This window comes from Clinocottus analis, unplaced genomic scaffold (assembly GCF_023055335.1).
Source record: "Clinocottus analis isolate CAN_PGR_092001 unplaced genomic scaffold, fCliAna1.0.p SCAF_30, whole genome shotgun sequence".
In the NCBI taxonomy this organism is placed as follows: Eukaryota; Metazoa; Chordata; class Actinopteri; order Perciformes; family Cottidae; genus Clinocottus; species Clinocottus analis.
Window position 1 is genome coordinate 2,322,501 of NW_027176043.1, and position 16,792 is coordinate 2,339,292.

General features: G+C 46.6%; 2 protein-coding genes across 2 annotated transcripts in view; both read left to right on the top strand.

Annotated features, from left to right (window-relative positions):
• The window catches only part of LOC137798592 (beta-alanine-activating enzyme-like), a 7,204-nt gene extending 6,448 nt beyond the window's left edge, over positions 1-756 (top strand). The window contains exons 2-3 of the mRNA XM_068595457.1: positions 244-455; positions 537-756. Coding sequence (XP_068451558.1) covers positions 244-455; positions 537-756 — 432 coding nt within the window. The remainder of the gene's footprint in view (positions 1-243; positions 456-536) is intronic.
• Positions 757-6,314: 5,558 nt separating this feature from the next.
• Positions 6,315-15,089, top strand: ankrd6a (ankyrin repeat domain 6a). The gene is made up of 14 exons (XM_068595458.1): positions 6,315-6,464; positions 6,577-6,675; positions 6,906-7,004; positions 7,113-7,211; positions 7,715-7,813; positions 8,080-8,157; positions 8,447-8,524; positions 8,722-8,931; positions 9,690-9,839; positions 10,980-11,132; positions 11,486-11,584; positions 12,024-12,312; positions 13,511-13,878; positions 14,904-15,089. Exons 1-14 carry the CDS (start codon positions 6,315-6,317, stop codon positions 15,087-15,089), a joined length of 2,157 nt encoding a protein of 718 aa, XP_068451559.1.
• The last annotated feature ends 1,703 nt before the right edge of the window (positions 15,090-16,792 follow it).

The window sequence follows — 16,792 nt, forward strand, 5'->3', positions numbered from 1 at the left end:
TATATATATATACACATATATACACATTTATATATATATATATATACATATATAATAATATATATAATGGATAATTATATATATATTATTATACATTTATATATATACGTACATACATATAAATATATATATAAATATATATATACATATATACATATGTATAGATCGATAGATACTGTCGATCTATCTCCCCCTCCCTCCCTCCCTCCCTCCATCGGTGATCACGTGCTCGTGGAGGTTTAGGCGTCGCTGCCGAAGTTCAAACTGACGCTGGTGCGACTGGAGCCGGAGCCCGGGCGGCAGCCGGAGCCGGTCTCTGCCGCGACCCGGCAGCCGTGGGGTCAAAGGAGGCCCGACGGCCTGGTGTACGTGCTGCACACATCGGGAACGACCGGGTTCCCGAAGATCGTGAGGGTGCCGCACAAGTGCATCCTCCCCAACATCCTGCACCTGAGGTGAGCGCCGCCGCCATCGGCCTCCGAGACGTCTCGCGCTCGTTTGTGTCGATGTGTGTTAGTGAACCGCTCGGCGCTCAGGTCTCTGTTCCAGATGAGCGAGGACGACGTGGTCCTCCTGGCCTCGCCCCTGACCTTTGACCCCTCGGTGGTGGACGTGTTCCTGGCCCTGTCCTCCGGCGCTCAGCTCCTTGTCATCCCGACCGCCGTCGAGAAGACGCCGAGCCGGCTGGCTGGGCTTCTGTTCAGGGTCAACCGGACCGCCGTCCTGCAGGTGAGTGACCTAGGACTAGGAACCTAGGACTAGGACTAGGATAAGTAAGATTGGACTAGTAATAGTAACATATGACGAGTAACCTTTGACTAGGAACCTATGACTAGGATTAGTAACCTAGGACTAGTAACAGTAACCTATAACGAGTAACCTATGACTTGGAACATAGGACTAGGATTAGTAACCTAAGGCAAATGAAAAAAAAGGTTAATTCATTAAATGTTGCAGCTCTAATATATAAATATAATATAGAGTTTAAATCAATAAAAGAGTTTGGAAACTGGAAATATAGATTTAAGATTTTTTTTGATCAAGTGTTTAAAAAGTGTATAAAGTTAATTGCATTTCCTCTTTTTTTTAAAAAAAAAAAGCAAAACGTTTCTCTTGGCGTCAATTTCATTTATTTATTTATCAAATTTATTTATCTGGGTTTGTTTTTTCAACTTTATTTCACTTTCATGGGATGTTTATTAATGAGGAGACATTCAGACATGTTCCAGACTAAGATCTTCTTTGTTGTAAAGAGTTGTTTTAAACAATAAAAGCTCATGTTCCAGTCAGACATGATGATCCAGTGTTGTGTAATATAACGAGTCCGTTACAGAGCCACCAACTCTCACGCTTTCACCGCGTGACACTCGCTTTTTCATGTTTTCACACGCTCACACGCCACACAACCAATATCTCACAGCAAAAACCAAATCAGAGGCGCGGTCGTTACTTTTCAAACTCCCCGACGATAGATGGCGCGATTGTTTCGCCGGAGTTGGAATATTTGAACTCACGCGAAGTCGCGCCGCGTCAAAACGCTCATTTCGCCCGCGTCAAACTGGCTGTTCGCGCCGCGTCAAACGCGTCTCGCGCCGCCCGACGAAAAAACGCTTTTTCGCCCCGCGGCGCGTGTTTGCATTGACTTTACATGGAATCTGGTCGCGCGTCAAATTCGCGTCGCATTCGGTGTGAACACAGTGTTTAATACATGAAGGGAGGGATGGATACCGATTCTCTATTAAACGCGCTACGGTGATGAAATAGTAAAGATCAGAGAGTTGATGAGCTCCGACATTACTGGTGCTTTTTATAAATACGTTATAATGTTTTGGTGTCACTTAGTAAATATCACGCTAAGGCTAGCATTTGGTTCTCTCGGTCATACTGAGCTCCTCCTACTACACACAAACGCACATAGACACAAACGCACATAGACACAAACACACATTGTAAAACATTCAGAGTAAAAGGTCAATACTTCACCAATACATCTGTTCAACAACAACAGACATGTAAACAAAAGTGAAACCTAATTTATTTGGCTCTGTCTGTCAAAGCAGTGGCAGCTTGCTATCTGCCACCTCACCACTAGATGCCGCTAAATCTCACACACCGTGTCTTAAAATGAGATTCAACTCTCCAGTGAGCTGCTGTTACAACAGCAGCCACAAGGACTGAGACAGAAAGCAGAGCGTCGATGGATCCCTGCCGGTCCTAGGAACAACCAGACTTCAATTAAAAAGTTGCCTCGGAGGGCTTTACGATCTGTACGCATGCATCCCCGTCCCAGGACCCCAAACAAATCAAGGAAGAAGTTTTCAGCAGAAGAGGATCTCTCTCCCCGATGGAGAGACGCAATAGATGTCATGTGACCAGAATAAACAAGGTAACATAAACTATTCATACAATGAGTAGTATATGCATGGACCACAATCTCATGATCCACAGTGCATGTCAGCAGGAGGAGGTGGAGAGGAGTGGCATCAGCAGGGACAAACACACAGTGGCAGCAGCAAATATACAGGTAGTTAATCATCATATCTAGTTTAATGAATATAAACATGTAAGGGCTCTGCTATGAGTCATGCATCATCCAATCAATTAATTAATTAAATCTGGAAATGGGTCAGAATTCTGCAGTTTTTTACAGGTTTTGTAATATATATATATATATATATATATATATATATATATATATATATATATATATATATATATATATATATATATATATGTCATCATGCTACACATCATGCCGCCCTCTGTCTTTGCATCGTGACCGTATTTGAGTTTACATTCAGCTGCACAGTTTTTCTTCTTTGGTCATCGGGTTCTACAAAAGCTCGGATTGAAAATGACAACTTTCCCCAACAGAGTAAAGCAGATGTCAGATTTCAGCGTCCTGATGCTGATCCACACGGAGCGCCAGAAACACTCCAAAGACCTGATGCACTGTGTGTGTGTGTGTGTGTGTGTGTGTGTGTGCGTGTGTGTGTGTGTGTGTGCGTGTGTGTGTGTGTGTGTGTGTGTGTGTGTGTGTCTATGTGTACTGACACTCTTGTCGTAGTTTCACATCATAGATTAAATCTTTTTAAACGATGTGCACGTCCACAGTTAAAGCTTTTATTGTAGATCTCTCTCTCTCTCTCTCTCTCTCTCTCTCTCTCTCTCTCTCTCTCTCTCTCTCTCTGTCTCTCTCTCTCTCTCTCTCTCTCTCTCTCTCTCTCTCTCTCTCTCTCTCTCTCTCTGTCTAATCTGTAAAGCAGTCGGTCTGTTGGATCATCATCATCATCATCATCCTCTTACACACCAACACAGCGAGCGTCTCTTTCAGAGGCTCCGCTGGTTCTGGACCGACGCTCCGATGCTGCGATGCTGCTGCTGGCCTCAGCCGGGAGAAGCTGCCTGGAGGGTAAAGGTAAGGCGTGTGGACCTGCACACGCACGTCTTCTCTTCTGCTTGGCGTGAGCGTGAGGAAACAGCAACGAGACATTGGAGAAGAGTTTAACAGCAGCAAATGCTCCAGAGAAGCAACTCTTTGGAGATCATCTCTTATGTTACATGTTCCTCTCTTTGGACATTTACACTTTCCTGATCAAACTTTACGCTTTTACATTATGACGGCATACTATATCAGTAATAGTGCATCACTTTGGCAAATATTATTAATTCCATAATGTTTTGATAGAAACAGTGATGATGAGGTGTTAACACCTCCAAAACCTCCACTGACAACATATTTCATATTGTCATGATGAACGTAGTGATGCTCGTGCTGCTCACAGCAGAGATATTGTGTGATTTGAAGGAAAACATCAAATAGGATGTATATAGACTTTATCAATGTTCAAAACAACAATCTTTTCATCACCTTAAATTCAGTATTTATTGATTTGTCAGAAGCTGTGAGTGCAGAAGGAGCTTTGGAGGTCGTCTGTAATATCTTCTGCGTTGAGGCCCAGCAGGTCGTGCTGCGTGATGAGCTCTCTTCTTGCTTTCGGGGAGTCGAGCTGCTGCGTTCAGGACCAGCTGAACTTTGTATGAAGTCTGTTGTGTAGAGAGCAACGACAGCACGAGTCTCCGGTTCTACTGGATCTTGAACCGGTCTCGGTCTCCTGAGCCGGTCCGGACATCGTGTTCGAGCTTGTTCACGCTGAGGTTGTCATCACAGAGGGAGGATGGATGGAGCTGCTCTTCAACCACCAGGCACTACATGGCTGCTCACTTCAGTTTCTTCTGACGCCTTTAATTGAAGACAATGTCCGGTGGTTAAGTCCATATATTTATTCTTACTAAATAAAACAAAATAATAACCTCATCGGCAGAAGCTAGTTGCCGGTGCTCAACTCATAAAATAAATCATAGACAATGTTCTTTCTTCGTTGCAGCACATAAACATGCCGGCACAACGCTCACAGCTGTTTGCTTTGCTCACAGTGAGCAGCACCTGACCCGATACCTCTCCTGCTGATACAGCACAGCCGGCCGTAGCAGCCGCATGGCGCCCCCCAGTGGTGGGAGGGCCAACATGCCCAAAACATGCAAAATGGCTCACAATGAGGAAATATAGAATAGTTATCTCACCTTCAGCTCAGTTCGTCCAGGTCCAAGTGCAAAGAGAGTCATCAGACCGTTGAGCAGCCTTTACTATTTATATTATATCTACTTTATGTTTCCAGCGAGACATTTGTCAAATGTATTTTCTCTCATTATTATGAGAATACATTGTATTTATTACATTTTATTCCAGTACTAAGTGTGAAGCAAACACAATGTTGTCTTGAGTTATGACTTCCTGTAAACTGGTTAAAACCATGAAATACAGCATCTCAGCATGGTGTCCTTCATGTGTAGCTGAGATCATGTGACAGGACATCAGGACTGATGCGTCCTCTATGTGAAGCAGACTTTATCATCACACAATGGTTTTAGGATCCGACTCTGTTGTTGTTCCAACTTCCATTAAGTATCTTAACAATGCTGCTCGAGGCTGAAGTCTATGTAATCATTTTTAGAGTGCTTTTATTAACGTGATCTTTTTAGCATGTAGGATTATGAGGTGTATGGATGTGTTATGTTATGGGAGATGAGCAATGCTGTTATGTAATTGTTGATGTTGTTATGGCTGAGGATGTATTGTTTGTTGTCCAGGACACATTTCTAATTTTTACCTGAGGATCTTTATGAGGATGATGGCAAAGACACTGTCGCTGAGAGGTGCAGCGGCGCGTTGTGTGAGTGAAGGGTTAGTTTAGTCCTGATGGACATCAGTGAATGAATGCTTATGAATTGATGAATAGCGTGTAAAGCACTTTGAGTGATTGAAAGAATATCAAGTTAATTTACCAATCAATCAGTCAAAATAGAATATTTACTTCTAAAGTTGAGTAAAAGTGGCAGAAAATGTGAATGCTCACGCAGCAGCATTACACACAGACAGTCGTCAGTATTCAGAGTAATTGCAAATACAAACTACGCAGCCTCCAGCCTGCAGGATGTGTACTGCACAGGAAATACATATCCTTCTTTTCTCTGGCCACGAGAGGGATTAGTGAAAGAACAGATGGAGAGTGAATGATGAGCTCAAGTGTTTCAGAGTACACATGCTTTGGTTTCAAGACATTTAATCACCAACAAAGATTAAAGGTCGACCCTCGACAAAGAGGATAATCTGACTATCACATGAAACACATGAAATCCTTTGTCGTTACGGTCAGATGCTGAACATTAAAGGATCAGGACCGTCGGCACCAGGATTCAGGTCAGTGGTGTTTAGTGGCAACAGCAGCAGCAGGTAGCTGGGGAAGTGATGCTACGCTAGCGCTAGCAAACTGACACAGTGGAGCGTTACGCAGCTGAAGAGGAGCCAGTGGAGACCAAAGCTGGAGCTAAAAGACAGTGAACACTGTGCTACAGGTGCTTCCATTTGACCCCAAATGAAAGGTCTCAGAGAGAGAGAGAGAGAGACAGAGAGAGAGAGAGCATTGTTCTGTCGGTGCACCGGCCTCGCCCTGTTTCATAAACTGTTTCATGAACTGTTTCATGAACTGTTTCATTTCTTTCTTCTCTTGTGACAACAGGAAGTGCCAGATCTATTTCGCCTGAGCGCTGCAGCACTGACGTCGATCCTGTGCAGGTGAGTAGGAACGTCCAGGTAACAGCAGTGACGCTTTTTATGATTCAACTAAAATGAGTATTTTAATGATTGTGTGACATACATGTATCTATCGTATCTGTTTATGCATTGACACGTGTGTGTGTGTGTGTGTGTGTGTGTGTGTGTGTGTGTGTGTGTGTGTGTGTGTGTGTGTGTGATGAGTGAGCAGGCAGCGGTCCCTGTGTCTCCTCCATCGGGCCGGGCTCCGGCTCACCTGACGGCCCTGCACCGAGCTGCCGCGGTGGGGAACGGTGACAGCGTGGCGGCTCTGATCCGGGGCGGCTGTGCTGTGGACCTGCAGGGCCCAGTGAGTGCTGCACACGTCACACGCGGGTCGCACACCTGCGCCAACGCTCATTGCTACGTTCTGATTGTGGGGATAGTTTGTGATGGAACACTGTGTCCTCTGTGTGCTGCAGGACGGCAACACGGCGCTGCACGAGGTGTCCTGGCACGGATTCTCTCACTGTGTCAAACTGCTGGTGGACGCCGGCGCTGATGTACACATGAGGAACAAGGTAGGGAACCCACGTATGAGTATGCCCCCTTTAAAGTGCATGTTCTATAAACAAGCAGGGCGCTGAGGACCCAAAGGCCTGCCGCATACCCGTCCCATGGTGGTCTTGTCAAACTCAGACAGCGCCATCATCGCTGGTTGTCTGTCCTCTCAGAGTTGTGGCGTGACACACGATCCTCCCTCACCATCCCCACTGCGGTCACTGGTAGTAACTGTGGTGTGTTGCCTCAGGCAGGAAACACCGCCCTCCACCTGGCCTGTCAGAACGCACACGCTCAGACCGCTCGCCTGCTGCTGCTGGGAGGATCCACACCGGACGCCAAGAACCATGTGAGGCGTCCCACAATGCACCGTGCTCCCCTCAGAGACACGATGAAAGAAGCAGGACGCCCTCGTCCCTGATGAAGTAAAATCACTGAGCGCTGCTTTGGGTTGCAGATGGGCGACAGCTGCTTGCATGTGGCTGCTCGCTACGACAACCTGAGCCTGGTGAAGGTCCTGCAGCGTTCTCTGTGCTCCGCGACGGAGAGGAACCAGGTACCATGTGTCAGGTTATCAGAACTACAGCGCAACTCATCTTTCAGCCCGTATTATGACAGCTGTTGAGAAAATGTTTCCCACTTCAGCAACGCCAGAGAAACTCCCCCGACAGAGGAGGTTTCCATGTTTGTTTTCCTGTGAGTGTAACAGACTCCACTGTGTTCCACACAGGACTCACAGCAACACAGTGCTCCTGTGACCATGAAGAGAGACAAAGTTCTGACACATTTATTTAGAAACTAGTAGGGAAACAATTCAGATATTTTTCTCCACTGAAATCCAAATAAATATTAATCTATTATTGATTTAATATTTTAAAAAAACTTTATAGTTGTATTATTATTAATTGTTGACTTGTATGTTTGCTTCTTAACAAATTACACATTGTTGCATATTCAGCTGATCTACTGTGAACAAACACACATCATAGCGTAGTGCGAGGGCCTTCATGTGTGTGTGTGTGTGTGTGTGTGTGTGTGTGTGTGTGTGTGTGCGTGCAGGCCGGAGACACAGCGCTCCACGTGGCCGCCGCTCTGAACCACAAGAAGACTGTGCGTCTCTTGCTGGCGGCGGGGACCGATGGGACCGTCAGGAACAAGGTCTCCTCTACAACTCTACACTGTGTTCCTCACAAGATGTTTATTCAAGTTATCACTTCATTCCAAGATGGTGACAATAATACGCGTCGCATATTTAAAGAGTAACAAAAGATACGACCAGCTGGCTGAGCAGTTCTCCTCATGAAGGTTAAACTCAACGTGAACAGTGTTAATCTTTAATATTACCGGGTCAGATATGACATGAGTGTTGTGTTATGGGTCCAGCTCAAGTGTGTCTAGTGCGTCTGTTGTGCTGCTCTCTTCAGGCAGGTAAGACAGCGCTGGACAAGGCCAGAGAGAACAACCACAGAGACACGGCCCACCTGCTGGCCACAGCGCCACAGGTATGAACTGAGATTTGAAAACTTCCTATTCCTGTGTCCGATAGATACGTTTACTTTAAAACCAAACATCAAGGTGTTCAGTGTCAAGCATGTCAACTGTAGACATGTTTTACTTGAGCTATATCACAATCACAGTTTTAACCTTTTCACAAAAAAAAAGTCGTTTTTTCTTATCGTAACTATATTAAATAGCAATAGCAAACATATTTTCTAAGTGTATTGTCACAGCTGCAATACATAATCAAATGCAGCCAATAAGGTGTCAGCAGGTTGTTGTACTTGTCCTCAGGTGCATCGCTTCATGAGAGGAAGAACAATAAGGAAACAAAGAGAACGACTGACCAGAGGAGAACCTCGCCCACACAAAGTAAAAATATCTCTCAACATCGTTCTCTATAGTCTCCTGAGCTATTGGGAGGACTTCTACAACGCGTTACCACATTAAACGAATTCCTTAGGTCACAAAACGATACCTGGCTTTTGATGTCATCGTTTCATTGACTCACCTTTTCAATTTGCGTTTGAGTTGAACTTCACCACCTGGATCTGCTCTGTGTGGAGCAGCACAGCTCTTCAGTGGAGGAGGAGGCCAGCAGTGAGCAGCCGGAGAGCAGGACTGACCCCAAAGTGGGTCATGAGCAGCAGCAGCAGCAGCAGCAGCAGCAGCAGCAGCAGCAGCAGCAGCAGCAGCAGCAGCAGCAGCAGCAACAGCAGCAGCAGCATTGCAACAAGAGTCCATACAGCCGCCAGAAGAAGAGGAGGGTCAAGGAGCAGGTGGGTATATTATTAGTTTTTAGTCAGTAGTTTTAGTTTTCCCGATGCATTTCTGCGAAAGTGCTGAAGGTAAACATCATACATGTCTCTTTACTCCATGAAGACCCGTTACAGCTCTGAGACGTGCGTTCTTCTGAAGTACACTTATTGATTCAAACGTCCCAACACGCACCAAAAGCATTGTCGATCTGCTTTAAAGCAATCATTCATTATAATAATACCACTGGTTCATATGACATAATATCACTGCTTCATATGACCTTCATGGCCGGCGGCAGGTCACACCAGCTGTCACTACGAAACTACGTTTGTGAAAGCTGCATTCTCTCTCCTGACCACCAGGGGGCGACTCCTCTGGTTGTATAGAAGTCTATGCTTCATGTGTTAAAGCTGCATTCTCTCTCCTGACCACCAGGGGGCGACTCCTCTGGTTGTATAGAAGTCTATGCTTCATGTGTTAAAGCTGCATTCTCTCTCCTGACCACCAGGGGGCGACTCCTCTGGTTGTATAGAAGTCTATGCTTCATGTGTTAAAGCTGCATTCTCTCTCCTGACCACCAGGGGGCGACTCCTCTGGTTGTATAGAAGTCTATGCTTCATGTGTTAAAGATGCATTCTCTCTCCTGACCACCAGGGCATGAATCCCTGCTTCCTCATCGCACCGCTGTCCCACATGAAAACAAAAGGGAGCAGCCTTTTAACAGAGCGAATGATCACAGTTACCGATCTCTAACAGTCTGTTCACTTTCACTTTGCAGGCTCTGAATGAAAATGACAAAAGAAAAGGGGAGAAGGACTTCAGCCTTAAGAAGAATCTGCTCTGGGAAGACGGTGAAGACTTTGTTCAGAATGGAAAAACCTATCAGCTTTACACACTGTACCGCGACAAGGAGGGCAACATTAGACAGGTTACTGATGAGTAAAACATTTGTGTCATTATGATTTGCAGTGGCGGGCCGTGTCGTCCACAACAGGTGCAGACTGGAAAAACAAAAGTGTCCCGTTACTGTCAGACCGTGTATTGAGCACAGCACGCCGTCCATTACACGATGCATTCACACAGACTGTCATGTGTGGACAGCAGACGCTCACTATGCTATACGGACAATTATATTCTACTACAGGCATGCAGGTCACATGGGGCGTGTGGACGTTGACCAGAATAAAAGCCCTTTATTATTACTTTAAATGGTTTTTAGAACCATAGGTCTCGTCTCACAAGGGTTACGGTATTGTAGCAATTTTAATGAAGTTGAATAACCACGTGCTTGCAGAGATAATTAAGGTGCCGTTTTCTTTTTTATCAGAAAATGCGTGGCTGGGTGCGCATGAAGTTAACAGGACACTCCGTGGAGCGAGCCTCCAAGCTGTTGCTGCGTCATCAAGTCCAAATTAACAACCAGTCACATTTAGTTCTGACAAAACAATCCAACAAAACTGCGGCACTGAAACACTGCACACACACAAGACATCACCGGCTGCCCCACTGACCAATCACAGCGCATGTTAATGGTCACGCTGGGTCACTGACCAATCACAGCGCATGTTAATGGTCACGCTGGGTCACTGACTGATCATACGTCCACGCCACCTCGCAGGCGCTGCACGTCAAGAACACGCCCAGCTGGTCAAACTAAAGATGTGATTGGTTGAAGTCCATGACGATCAGCCACAACGTCCACTCCCAGTGTACTTTAACCTGCAAAGGGTTAAACTGCTTTGCTCCATAGAGACACAGAAGGAGGAATCTGATTGGACGAAAGCTTCTCCTTCAAACCAGCTGAGCAACAGAGGAAGACATGAGCTGTGACATAAGAAAATAGGCTGTATATATAATATAGGGAAAATAATAATAATCCATAACTTTGTGACTCTGTTTGGGCCCCGACGGCCCGCCACTGATGATTTGAGCTTACATCAGGAGGCTCGTGCTAAAACCTCCCATGTTGAGTGATGTTGGGCTCTAGAAAATGAACCATCACATAAACAGGTTGTTCTATGAACTCCTTCCTGCGCCGGAGTCTGTGACTGGAGCTCATTCTCCTCAGGCACCGGTCAAAGGATGCCTCTGCAAGCCCGTCCTCAAGAAGCTGGAGGGCCAGCTGAAGGCCACGCAGGAGGAGATGAGGCTGCACATCCTGAACGTGCAGCAGCAGGTCGACAGCAGGCTGAGCCGGATGGACCACAGGAACAGACACCAGGTCTGCTCACGAGCGTCACACCTCCATCACCGTCCAGCTGATGCTGCACTTCACTGGGGTTTTAAAGTCTAAAAACATTTACATTTTAGAGGAAAGTCTTAAAAGTCAAACCTAAATTTGAATAATTCTCACATAATGCTCTGTGAGGACACACACACTGTAACAATGACTGAGACTTAACCTTTTGATGATTTGACTAGTCAAATGATACATGCAAGGATTACAAGTTTCTCTCAGCAATCACTATTTTTTGTTCAATTGAAATTCAAATTGGACAAAATGCATGAATAAATATCCAAAATTGTTCCATAATTGCTTGATTGACTTATTTCTCTTCACTTTGGCTCGGGCAGATTAAAGCGTTGGACATCCTGAATCAGGAGAAAGCTGCAGCACAGAGGAACTTCCTGGTTTACGAGATGAGGCAGAGAGAGGAAGCCCAGCTGGCCCAGGTAGCACCAGCTGCTGTGTTTCCAGCAGCAGAACATCTGGTTTCATGTGTGACTTCAGAACTGGTCTTGAGATGGAAGCTCTGTGGGGTCTGAACACAACGTGCCGCTTCTTGAATCCAGACTTTTTTAGGTTGAATGAAGAGATTGGGATTGAAGACATATGTCTGTCATGGCCGACACGCATCTGGAAGTAACAACTACATGTTATAGGAAACATATAGTTAAAGTCATTTGAACTTTATCGCACAATTCCAAGAATATAGTCAGTATTTATTTGAAAAAAGAAGTTATAAATGTAGACCACCTTTTTTTATGTTTTACTATAAAGGTATAAAGACCAATCTTTGTACAACCCAGAGGCAGTGAGACGTACCAGCTTTACGCTCTGTGCCTCGGTGGAGAAGCTTTGATGGATCAGCTGCTTTCTGGCTCCCAGCAGGCAGCGGCGAGCCGGGAGCTCAAGAGGTGGTGCGCGTCCCAGTTGAAGGACCGGGACGTCCACATCGCGGCCCGCTACTACAAACTCCTCCCCTCCCAGTCTGTGGACCAATCCGTGGACGAGGCCGACCTGGAGTCCCGCCCCCTGCTGTCCGTGGTGTCCGGCGGCAGCAGCGCCTCACTGGCGACCTACGTCAACGTCCTGCCACGCAAACCCCCCCACAGCCTGGGGGGCCCGGGGCAGACGGGGGGCCGGACATACTTTGAAATGAAAGTGGACAGGTCACCAGGTGTGTAGTCCTGGTCCTCTGTAGTCTCAGTGAAGTCCTGGTCCTCTGTAGTCCCAGTGAAGTCCTGGTCCTCTGTAGTCCCAGTGAAGTCCTGGTCCTCTGTAGTCCCAGTGAAGTCCTGGTCCTCTGTAGTCTCAGTGTAGTCCTGGTCCTCTGTAGTCTCAGTCTAGTCCTGGTCCTCTCTCGTTTCATTGTAGTCCTGGTCCTCTGTAGTCTCAGTAAAGTCCTGGTCCTCTATAGGCTCAGTGTAGTTCTGGTCCTCTATAGTCTCAGTGTAGTCCTGGTCCTCTGTAGTCTTAGTGTAGTCCTGGTCCTCTGTAGTCTCAGTGAAGTCCTGGTCCTCTGTAGTCTCAGTGTAGTCCTAGTCCTCTGTAGTCTCAGTGTAGTCCTGGTCCTCTGTAGTCTCAGTGTAGTCCTGGTCCTCTGTAGTCTGAGTGTAGTCCTGGTCCTCTCTAGTCTCAGTGTAGTCCTGGTCCTCTATAGTCTGAGTGTAGTCCTGGTCCTCTCTAGTCTCAGTGTAGTCCTGGTCCTCTATAGTCTGAGTGTAGTCCTGGTCCTCTCTAGTCTCAGTGTAGTTCCGGTCCTCTGTAGTTTCAGTGTAGTCCTGGTCCTCTGTAGTCTTAGTGTAGTCCTGGTCCTCTGTAGTCTCAGTGAAGTCCTGGTCCTCTGTAGTCTCAGTGTAGTCCTAGTCCTCTGTAGTCTCAGTGTAGTCCTGGTCCTCTGTAGTCTCAGTGTAGTCCTGGTCCTCTGTAGTCTGAGTGTAGTCCTGGTCCTCTCTAGTCTCAGTGTAGTCCTGGTCCTCTATAGTCTGAGTGTAGTCCTGGTCCTCTCTAGTCTCAGTGTAGTTCTGGTCCTCTGTAGTTTCAGTGTAGTCCTGGTCCTCTGTAGTCTCAGTCTCAGACCATCAGAGAGAAGCTGGTCTGTGTAGTTCTTCTTAAAGTTCGGGGCCAGACACTTAATCCCAAATGTCCCCCGTAGCTGAGCCTCCAGTGTGGATGTTAGTCCTGATGGGCCGGTGGCATCAGCATGAGTGTATGAATGGGTGTGAATGGGTGAATGATGACCTTTAGTATGAAAGGGTTTAGGGCGGTGGACGAGGTGTAGAGGTCCATTCATATTTGTCAAAAAGAACAGACGCACCTCAGCTACTGACTGAAGGGGTGTTGCTTAATATGGATGATTTCTTTGTCATCATCAGATGACTATGAGAACACGACCCTGTTCCCTCTGCCTGCCAACCGCACCTCAGACCTCCTGCTGGGCTCTGTTGCCCCCCTCTGGCAGCCTCCGGGGGTGCAGGACAGTCCGGTTGGAGCGGCGATGCCCCAGTGTGGGCCGGGCTGCTCAAGCAGCAGCAGCAGCAGCAGCAGCGCCCAGGGACCCAGACTGATCCAACACCAGGACCAACGCGCTGACAGGCCAGCCAGGAAACACTTTGGAGAGCTGATGAGCGCATGCAGGCGTGTCGGGATTCACACTGACGGCACCAGAACGCTGGAGTTCTTCATCGACCGTCCCGCTGAGCCCACGTTCAGCCAGGAGAGGAACAATCAGCACGCCATGGAGGTGAGGGGGCTGAGGGGCGGGATGAGGAGCTGCTGGGTTGGACTGGACCTGTCAATCAAGCCAACGCATTACAAACCCTGCTTTTCCTGGACACACAAACCCCAGTAATGAAGTAGTACTCACCATTAAGCAGCTGGAGACGTCCCAAAAAACAACAAGAAACACAATGAATAGATAACCTGGATTAGGTCTGGACTTCTTTACTGTTGTACGATCACGTTTCTGTACTTATTATACTTTGTTTCAGTGGTTTCAGCAAAGAACTTTGTGAAGGCCATGTTCCTAACTGATAGACACGATGACAAGACACTGAGATCTTTCACAGGAGTTTACAGCACTATTAAAGGAAAATAGATGATTTATCAATCTCATGCTGGAGATGGCCTTCCAATCTCAATGCCGAACTGAGATAACGACCTCACTGAGCTTCACACAGACAAGGGGAAACGACCAAGCTGGCTCTCCAAAATGGAGAAGATCAGCCAATCAGAGGGCTGAAATAGAGGCGGAGTTATCTCTGGCAATAGCAAAGGTTACCCGATGAGCGGACTGCATGACACCCGCAGGTTTCTCTAAACGCTTGTGAGCCGTAAAGGTCAGGGTTCGTACGCTCATGGAAAACCTTAAATGCTTATTTCCAGGCCTGAAAAGGTCCTTGAAAAAAATAAAATCCCCGAAAGTTTAGTTAAAGTCCTGTAAATGTGTTATATTCATGTGTTCATGTCGTTCATTTACGCTAAGTTTAAAATAATTAATATGCTTTTAAAAGAAAGAGGCTCAGAATTTAAGCAGCATCCTCTTTGGTAGTTTAAAAAACTCACTTCTCCATGTTTACACCGAGAGTTCACAAGATGTTTGGTCATGGAAGTTCGGTTTACAGTCATGTGAATCCATCGGTCAAAACGTGTCTGGACCCTGAAAGGAGTTTATTTACTCATGCTGGTGTTTTCCTTTTGAGACTTTGTGCTATAAAACCATCTGATTCCACCTGACCTCCAGCTGTGCCGTGTCCTCCTTCCTGTCAGGTGACTCAGCGTTTCTTCGACTCGGTGTCGGCTCAGTTGGAGCGTTGGTACAACAGGAAGCTGGCGGCGCTGGAGCAGCAGACGCAGCTGAAGGCCCAGCGGGACAAGAAGGAGCTGCTGCAGCAGATCGGCTCGCTGGAGGAGGAGCTTCACAAGCTGAAGACCAATCAGGACGCAGACAGCTGATGACGGCGGCCGAAGATACAAAACAGGTTTGAATGTTTGAAAATGACCTCATAACCAAACGGAGAGCAGACAGGTGCCGGGTCAGAAGGCCGCGTTGGACCTCGACACTTTTACAGTCCCAACGCTGAAGCTGTGCGACAAAACATTCTTATCAAACTACATATTCAGAAACAATGTGTTAACATGTGTTTGTATAGTGAATATTGACTGTGTGTGTCCACCTGCACATGCGTGTATGCATTCATTTGTTTTCATATGTTTACATTTGTTATTTGAAATGAACATACTGACAGTGTCTACATGTCATTATCGTGATTCCTTTTGTGTAATTAAATGTAATTAATGTCATGTTTCAATCCCTTGTCTTAAAGTGTCGTGAGGTCACACAATAACAACCTGTGTGTTGCTCCTGACCGCTGCTGCACAACAGAAGCTTCATGTTGTGGGTCATTGTGTAAATGTTTGTTGTCCGCGCTGCAGGAGGAGCAAAGACACTCGACTTGTAGTGATAGTGAAGTTGTGCAGTCGATGTTGTGTACTATTAGTCGTACAGTATTAGGAGTAAGTTGTAAGAGCAGTATTTTCATACACTGTCATGTCACTGAAAACATTTTAATAAAATTGTAATATGACAAATTGAGGAAGTGAGGAAGTGCAAATCTCTCAAAGAGAACTCTGATGTTGGAGTTTGAGGTGATTTTGGGTCACTGAAAATAAAATAAATGTTTAAATATTTCTTTCACTAAAATGTGCATCACATCCTGTAAGCAGCTTCCCTGCAGGTCACAGAGCGCAGCCCTCAATGAAGTTTCAACGGATAAATAAAAACAAAGAAACGTCGACTTTCATTCTGCGCAGACTATTTATTTACTTTACTGCAGCGACGCTGCTGACCAGAAGCTAACAAACAAGGAAACATTTCATGTTGAAAGACTCGTCCAGAAGAAACACACACATCTGATGAAGAGTATCCATGCTGATGAGCGAGGAAGAGCGAGGAAGAGCGAGGAAGAGCGAGGAAGAGCGAAGAAGAGCGAGGAAGAGCAAAGAAGAGTGAGGAAGAGCGAGGAAGAGCGAGGAAGAGCGAGGAAGAGCAAAGAAGAGCAAAGAAGAGCGAGGAAGAGCGAGGAAGAGCGAGGAAGAGCGAGGAAGAGCGAAGAAGAGCAAAGAAGAGCGAGGAAGAGCGAGGAAGAGCGAGGAAGAGCGAAGAAGAGCGAGGAAGAGCGAGGAAGAGCGAGGAAGAGCGAGGAAGAGTGAGGAAGGGCAAGGAAGAGCAACGAAGAGCAACGAAGAGCAAAGAAGAGCGAAGAAGAACGAGGAAGAGCAAGGAAGAGCAAGGAAGAGTGAGGAAGAGCAAGGAAGAGCGAGGAAGAGCAGGGAAGAGCAAGGAAGAGCGAGGAAGAGCAAAGAAGAGCGAGGAAGAGCGAGGAAGAGCAAGGAAGAGTGAGGAAGAGCAAGGAAGAGCAAGGAAGAGCGAGGAAGAGCAGGGAAGAGCAAGGAAGAGTGAGGAAGAGCGAGGAAGAGCAAGGAAGAGCGATGAAGAGCGAGGAAGAGCGAGGAGGAGCGAGGAAGAGCGAGGAAGAGCGAGGAAGAGCGAGGAAGAGCAAAGAAGAGCGAAGAAGAGCAAGGAAGAGCGAGGAAGAGTGAGGAAGAGCGAGGAAGAGCGAGGAAGAGCAAGGAAGAGCGAGGAAGAGTGAGGAAGA